An 8,784-nucleotide genomic window follows, 5' to 3' on the forward strand; every position below is an offset into this window, starting at 1 on the left:
TGTTGTTGTACTCCCTCCATCCCCAAAACTTCGACCTTTTTGGGTTGATTTCGCGGTTATTAAGAAAAATAAAAATAAATAAAAACATATTAAAAAGATAAATTTATATGGGGTTTGTAAAAAAAGTAGAGAGATAAAGTATTAAAAATACATGAAAAAACAAAATTTTATATGGGGAAGCTAATTTTGCACAAATATTATTGTAAATTGGTGGGTATTTTAATGCAAATGGGTCGATCATTTTGAGACTAAAATTAGGCCAAAAAGGTCGAAGTTTTGGAGACGGAGGGAGTATGAGATAATATATCTTATAAGACAAAACATGATACTTGATCGAACATTTAGCAAACTCACCTAGTGTTATTGTGAACTATAGGTATAACTGTATAAGCCTATACATGACTACATGAGGTTACTTTTCATCAAATGTATCAACTTTTATGTTATTGTACTGTGTATCATACCCGATCTGTTAACAATGTCATTTCGAGTACCAGATCCATGCATGAACAATCCTAAGACGGGATGTTAACTATTTTATAGTGTTGCCCATTCCAATATTATAATTTCGCTCTATAGGATAACAATGGAGATGTTGTGGATTGTGTTGATGTATACAAACAGCCATCTTTGAATCATCCACTCTTGAAGGATCACAAAATACAGGTTCTTTCCTTTTTTAAAAAATATTTGGTTCACAATTACTATTCGACCACATATACACGATACAAGTTACATTTCGATCTCTACATTAATTATCGCGTTATCATCTTAATCATCTTTTATCTTGTTTTACAATGTTCAAGATGGATCCAAGCTCATCACCAAGAAGTAAAATGAATGGAAGAAACTCCCTACATGACTTCTTACAGCCTTGGCATAAGAATGGTATATGCTCTGAAGGAACTGTTCCAATACAAAGAAGGCAGCTACAACACCCACTAGTGGAAAAAACGCCATCCGTAACGGACAGTGTCCGTTACGTATGCGGCCGTTACGGATGGCCATTACTATTCGTAACGGGCGTTGTCCATTACGAATAACCGGTTATTCGTAACGGATAAAGTGTCCGTTACGGATAACAGGTTATTCGTAACGGGCGTTTCAGGTGCCCGTTACGAATAAGTCCTTTTTTGAAATAAAATAAGTCCTTATTCGTAACGGACAAATAAAACGCCCGTTACCAATAACCGGTTATTCGTAACGGACATGTAAAGTGTCCGTTACGAATAATGGGTTATTCGTAACGGGCGTTTTATTTGTCCGTTACGAATAAGGACTTATTTTATTTCAAAAAAGGACTTATTCGTAACGGGCAATAAAAATGCCTGTTACGAATAACCGATTATCCGTAACGGACACTTTCTCTGCCCGTTACAAATAAGGTTTTATGGTGTATAATTAAGTACTTATTTGTAACGGGCAATAAAAACGCCCGTTACGGATAAGTGATTATTTGTAACTGACAAATCTCCTGCCCGTTACAAATAGTCATTAAATTAAATTTTTTTTTTATTAAATTTCGGCAGCATGTATTTATATATAATTAATATATTTTAATTAAAACCTGTTATAAGAAACCTGTTCCTGTAGATAAACAATTATACTGACTTTCGTAAAAACTAATACGACATAATATAAAAAGTCTAGTATAATATTACAAATAAGAACTTGTATAAATTTATCCAACACATACAATGAACACTAATAATATTACTAATGTTCTACCTAAGCATATAGTTATGCATTCAATAAATATTTTGTCCTAAAGTAGTGCGCCCATTGTTCTCGAACCACATTCAACTCGTCAACATCATACGGGGCTTTCCTTGGACAATAATCCTATAAAAAAAAAAAAAAAAAAAAAAAAAAAAAAAAAAAAAAAAAAACATATAAATGAGGTTACAAAATAAAAACAATCCATAATAAAAACAATCATTTGAATAAATGTGATGGTCCAAATTATAGAATTAAAACTCAAATTATAGAAATAAAACACACAACATCCATTATTAACTTATATTTTGGTTTCTATAAATTGAAATCAATGAAATAGGACCATTTACTCACTTTTGGGAGCATATAAAGCCAAAAAGGCTTCAAAACTGCCTAAAGGGCTTCTATCTTTCCCATCTTTCATGTATTTGATCAAATTATAGAAATAAAACACACAACATCCATTATTAACTTATATTTTGGTTTCTATGAATTGAAATCAATGAAATAGCACCATTTACTCACTTTTGGGAGCATATAAAGCCAAAAAGGCTTCAAAACTGCCTAAGGGGCTTCTATCTTTCCCATCTTTCATGTATTTGATCAAATTATAGAAATAAAACACATAACATCCATTATTAACTTATATTTTGGTTTCTATGAATTGAAATCAATGAAATAGCACCATTTACTCACTTTTGGGAGCATATAAAGCCAAAAAGGCTTCAAAACTGCCTAAGGGGCTTCTATCTTTCCCATCTTTCATGTATTTGATCAAAATATAGAAATAAAACACACAACATCCATAATTAACTTATATTTTGGTTTCTATGAATTGAAATCAATGAAATAGCACCATTTACTCACTTTTGCTAGCATATAAAGCCAAAAAGCTACTAACCTCCTCTAAGACACCTTTGCAATCCAAGTGAGAAGTAACAATCTCAAACATATATCTCATAATGTAGTAGCCACACTCAACGCCTCCTTGTTGTTGAGCACACTAGCATATATAACAAATAGTTAGGACATTTTATATTCAAAGTTAACAATGTATGATAAACGGGGTGAGTTGTGTATTTACCTCCATTTGTATGAATTTCAATTTTTGCCTATGTGCTTTCAATTCATTCCCTGTGAGATTTGCCCGATATACTCATTAGGACAAGCATGGATCTTGGTGTACTCTAAACCCAATGGACACATCAATTTCTTCGCATAGTAAGTCGACTTAGGAATGTCATTTCCTTCTGGAAACATATCAGAGAGGGTTTCTAACAATAAAGTGAAACTAGTGTTGGTCCACCCACTCTTTGCTTTCAAGTTGTATAATGTTAAAATCCCAGAAAGCTTGGAATACTTAGAACAACCAGGATACAACGGTGTCTCGGCTGCTTTCGACACATTCTCATATATATGAGAATCTTCATTAACATGATCTCCTAACCCGTCTATCATCTCATCTATCCTGTCTTCCTCCGTGTCATCATTAGAACCCACTTCATTATCATCAAAACCATTCGACTCCCTCTCATCAGCTTCATTGCCATTGTCATTAATAGAAGAAGAATTATCCATGGGAGGAAATTTTTCACCATGCCAATACCAAATACTGTAGTCTGGCATAAACCCACGAATAATCAAATGGTCCTCTATTTTCTTAATGTCTTCCCACCTCTTCACATTGTTACAATCACGACAAGGGCAGAAAATAGGTCTTGCTTTGGTTAGCCTTTGTTCAACGAGAGTACTCCATTGGTGTTGCACTGCGACTCTACAGAACTCGTTGACCCCGACTAAGTATTCTGGTGTGGTTCGAGGACCATTATACATCCAACGACGGTCCATTTCTAACAATGTATGATTAACACCCAAGAAACAAATTATATTCAACATCACATATTAACACATTCCAAATGCATGATTTCAAAGGTCCTTATCACTCCAACCTAACCCATCCTTGGAAGTGTATTCCCACTAGTAAATGGTTGACCACTTTTCGGACCTAAGGAAATTTCGGCAGCATTTCCCTATGGTTCTCCAAATACACGACGTAATTAATTTCTTAATTACGTATGTACCCAGAGAACACATTAGGGAATGCTAACACGAAATTACCTTTACTTCCGAAAAACAATCAACCATTTACATCCTAAGTGAGAATACAATTCCAAGAACAGTCCCAAACGGGGACTATTCAATGAGTAAATCTTGAACGGGTATCTAGGCATATGAAGATATAATGCATAATAAATATTAACACATTCAAGAAAAATCAACAAATCAGATATATGTTCAAGCAAATCAAAACAACAATTCAACTAAATTAAATTAAACTGAAATGCAAACTACATCAAATTTCCATAAAATAAAAAAAACAACAAAAATTCACAGAAAATTAGACAAAAAAAAAAACAAATTTAAATTGGCAGAAAATTGGAAGCAAATTAAACAAAAATCATAAGAAAGAAACTCTCAATGCAATGTACTAATTAAACAAAAAAAAAACAAGCTACAAAACAATTAATTACTCATACCAAATTGTCAGATTTAAGCCGCAACCCTTTCTGGTACAGCATCAAAAAATCACCATCTTGAAATAAGGACCGAGCTGAATCAATGGAGACAGATTGGAGAGGACCGCACTGGTTCAATGGAGTTGAGGGAGCTGTGGACCGAGCTGCTCCTGAAATATCAGTTTCAAGTCAATCCCATTTCCCAGCAAAATCAAAAAATCAAATTAAACATGTAAAATCAATCAATTAATTTGGGGGAAAAAAAACCTAATTAAGTAATTGCAATTAAGCGAATTGACACAAGGGTTATGAAATTGGGGGAGGAGAGCTTACAGGAAGCTGCTGGGAATTTCTTGAGCAGGACCGAGCTTGAGCTGCTTCAATGGAGAGAACTTGGCAATGAGAGATGGAGTCACGGCAACCAAGCAGCAGCAATTTAGGCCAAGAAACAGAATTAAATCAGAGTAAATCCAGAATTAAATGGAGTTCGGGCGAACTTCAATACCCTTCATCCATAATTAACCCATTACAATTATAACTACATTCTAACCAATTAACCCACTTTCTTTAGAAAATATATACTACATATTTAAGGACTAATACAGAGAGAAAAAATGGTTGGAATTATCACATTTGCGATTTTTATACTGAAATTAATTAGGACTTTTGCATAATCAATCAATTTTGAATGATTTTTCAATAATTTATTTCAAAAAACCATGGAAACATATTAAAATAAACAAATTGAACAAAAAAAAAATCAATGATAACCCTAAAATTCACAATTGGCAAATTAAAGTAAGCAAAAGATGGAATGAACTGTAGGAAAACGAAGCATGCGTCAGACATTTCAACTAACCTGGGAGGAGATGTGATAGCGAAGAGCGGCGGCAGTGCGCTTCAATGGAGAACTCAGAGTGCGCTTCAATGGAGAACTCAGAGTGCGCTGTAATGGAGAACTCAAAGTGCGCTTCAATGGAGGAGAAGAGTGAGGATGATAGGAGCGAACTGAGCAACCCGAACTGAGCGAACTGAGCTTGGAGCTGCTTCAATGGAGTTGAGGACGACGACCGCGCGCGGTTTTGGTTTCAATATTGGAGAGAGAAAGGGGAAATATTTTGAGAGAGAGAGTGAGAAAGGGGAATGGTTTACATTGAAACATTATTCGTAACGGACACAATTTGTTAGTTACGATTAGTTGGTTATTCGTAACGGGCAGAGTAATGCCCGTTACAAATAACCACTTATTCGTAACGGGCACCAATCTGTCCGTTACGAATAACTCTTTTCCTGCCCAAGTCACAACTTTTTTGTAACGGACATTGGATTTGCCCGTTACAAATGATGTATTTGTAACGGAAAATCATATGCCCGTTACGAATAGCTTGTTACGAATAAGAGTTTTTCCACTAGTGCCGTACCCACGGTCTAATATGTCAATCACGGGTCCCCACTATGAGGCAAGTCTTCACATCGGTAGACAATTCTTAAATAGACTCGTTCTCTTACTAACTCTTTGTTAGCTCCCTCTGTCCCTTAATACTTGTTCTAATTTTAGTTTCATTTTTGTTAAGTTTGCTCTATACTACCAATGGTTGTGGTCCTTGTGAGGGACCACAACTTTTCTCTCATAACCGTTACATGTGCTTCCATCATTTTTCTTTCTCATCAACTCCCCACAATGAAAAATTAAAAAAGTATAGACTTCATCTCAATACATGATAGTGCAATTATATTAAAAAAAAAATTAATAAAGGATAGAAAGAGTACTTATTTATGCTAATATAGTAATAAAAAAAATGATTGCATTATTGTATATGGATTAATATTTCCAAACAAGATACCTTGCAATGTTGTGTCTAGTAAGTTTTAGACTTCTGAATTTAGTATAAAGTTAGGAATTCATGACAAAAACACTAAGCTTAAATCGGTGTCATTTATGTTTATCTATTCGTAACAATCTTATTTGTATGAATCTAGTATGCCAATGTGGTAGCATTCCCGGCAACAGAGACAAGATTTTACGGAGGAGGTGGCCAGCTTAGCGTCTGGAATCCTGCTGTATTAAGAGCAAAGGATTTCAGTGCTTCTTCATTAATCGTGATTCTTGGTGAACTATGTTATCAGCTGGATGGATTGTAAGTACTTCACCCGTCTCAAAATATAAGTCATTTTATCTTTTACACAGTTTTTAGGAAGAAAAATGACTAGTAGAACAATGAAATGGTGAGTATTGTTAATTTAAGAACAATAGTGGAATTTGTTTTACTATGATTGCATAAAAAATTGTGAACTTCGGTAATTTAAGGTGAATACAAGAATAAGCGAAATGTGAGACTTTCTTTAAGAATAAGAGATTTGAATCAAATGAAACTCTCATTTGGAGGTGAAGGGAGAAAAAAAAATTGTCGTATGCCTCAATGTTTTACAGGTACCGTGTCTTCCCAAGCAACATGTTAATGTCTCTTACTAATAAAAGATTAAAGAGCAAAACATTTTATAAGGCTAAGGGCCTACTCCTCCATCATACATCGTATATATTTACTACTTGTACATAGTTTTGGAATTGAAACTCTTTTGATCTTGTGAATTGGAGTCTATCAATCTATCGTAATGATGGGTGTGGCACATACCTGTATTTAAATTAGCATGGAGTAATATCTATCAATGTTAATACTCATGCGATACAGGCATATGTTTTTACTCGTTAAATTTACTAACATCTAATATCTAATTTCTCTGGCAGGTAAATCCAGGACTATATGGTGACTTCCAAACAAGATTTTTCAATTATTGGACAGTAAGTATGCATGATCAATATCAACATTTGTTAGTTACATCAGTCTCCTTCATTCTTCAGAGTTTGGACATTATTCTATTCATCTTCTTACTTTTACTTATGCATTAGTCTGCCAATTTCTTCTCCTTGAATCAATATTTTTCTATGAATTGAAACAGACAGATGATTCCATAAACACTGGTTGCTACGAGCCTATGATCTTCATTGTGAAGGCTTTGTGCAAGTCAACAAAAGAGTTGCCCTTGGTGCCGCCATGAAATTAATTTCTACAATAGGCACCAAAAGCCACCTTTCACTCCGAATACTTATTTTCTTGGTATAGTCCTATACAACTTCCTAGAGTCATACTTTAATACTTATTATAAGTTCCTAATCATCAATTTTAGTCTCCCATCTTACTATCTCTCCATAATGTATGGTTTAAAATGATTCTTGGAACTCTTACAAATTAAAGCCCTAACACACACAACCTACCCATATACTTCTTCATTTTTAATACTTGCAACACGCCTTTTTTGACATGTTATTTGAGGAACTGATTAGAAAAAGTAACAAATGAAGTAGCTAATTAAGTTGTAACAACTTAACTCTTCTTGGTGGAAAAATTATTTCAATTAGATTGTCAGTTTACCTAGTGTAATATCTTCTATAATTACATAGTTGTGTGTTGCAAGTAAATAAAAACAGAGATTATTGACCTAGGGTACAGTTACATTTTTCAACTTTCATTTATTTTTTTTGGTGTTTCACCCGATTCACCCTTTGGGCTAATTCGGATTTGAGGATCAGTTCTGGGTGGTTAGGTTCAAGTCCTCTCCCAATTGTTGTTGCGGGGGATCGAACACGTGGTCCTCCCTACCAAGTGTAATTCCAATCACCACCACACCGACAACCAATCGGTTTCAACTTTGATTTATTGGTTATAACATAATATTTACAGGATCGAACGACGGGAAATTGGTGGCTTAGAGTGGGAGGAGATGCAATAGGATACTGGCCAGCAGCCCTCTTTACCAACATACCAGAAGGAGCAGAGAGAGTAACATGGGGAGGCCAAATCTTTGACTCTCTTGGGAATGGGCAACACACAAGTACGGACATGGATAACGGATTGTTTCCTGATGTAGGGACTAACGAAGCTAGCCTCGTTTGTTCCCTAGAATAAGTCGATAGTTCATTCACCCGTCGCTCACCATTCCGATCAACACTAAGGCTACATGTGACGAATCCCTTGTGTTATGATGCTCAGCTCCTCCCTAGTTTAGACCCGAAAAGTGGTCTTTGTTTCTTGTTTGGTGGCTCTGGCCATAATCCAAGTTGTCCATAGTGTGATTTCATACACAAAGTACATAGTTTTTTGCCACTTGATGAATGTGGTTTTGTACATGGACGAGTGTGATTGTACAGAATTTGTAATGTGTAATGACATGTTTGTTAATTTGACTGTATCCATTATTCAGATATGGAGAAAGTATTTCAAACTTTTTAAAGTTAGTGAATAAAAATAAATAGTTAATGTTTGACATTCTCAAAGGACTTCAATCAATTCCTTGCTCCCTTGAGCTATTGAATATAACGCATCAATTAACAAAAGATTATTCATATGTGTAGTAAGTTTAGAAATACAGTTAACAAATGCTCCGTAAACAAAGTCAAAAAATCAGTAAAACTTACCCTTGATATCAGGAGAAAGCAGCATGAAATGAGTTGATGAAGAAAGAACATTTTCATTTGTTTGACTTATGATCATAT

The 8,784-nt window shown here is 34.7% G+C and overlaps 1 protein-coding gene across 1 annotated transcript; it reads left to right on the top strand.

Moving 5' to 3' along the window:
* The first annotated feature begins 4,335 nt into the window (after positions 1 to 4,335).
* On the top strand, positions 4,336 to 8,197 carry LOC145588913 (protein neprosin-like). The gene is made up of 4 exons (XM_081645502.1): positions 4,336 to 4,413; positions 6,213 to 6,332; positions 6,979 to 7,032; positions 7,973 to 8,197. Exons 1-4 carry the CDS (start codon positions 4,336 to 4,338, stop codon positions 8,195 to 8,197), a joined length of 477 nt encoding a protein of 158 aa, XP_081501628.1.
* Positions 8,198 to 8,784: the final 587 nt, after the last annotated feature.

The sequence above is a fragment of the Chenopodium album genome, chromosome 17 (assembly GCF_948465745.1).
Source record: "Chenopodium album chromosome 17, dcCheAlbu1.1, whole genome shotgun sequence".
In the NCBI taxonomy this organism is placed as follows: Eukaryota; Viridiplantae; Streptophyta; class Magnoliopsida; order Caryophyllales; family Amaranthaceae; genus Chenopodium; species Chenopodium album.

Bases quoted from the DNA above. Each gene is read 5' to 3' on its own strand.
- LOC145588913 (XM_081645502.1), top strand. From the start codon at position 4,336: ATGGAGACAGATTGGAGAGGACCGCACTGGTTCAATGGAGTTGAGGGA. The intron at 4,414-6,212 runs GTTTCAAGTCAA...GTATGAATCTAG, and splicing joins GAGCTGCTCCTGAAATATCA to TATGCCAATGTGGTAGCATT. The intron at 6,333-6,978 runs GTGATTCTTGGT...TTTCTCTGGCAG, and splicing joins TCAGTGCTTCTTCATTAATC to GTAAATCCAGGACTATATGG.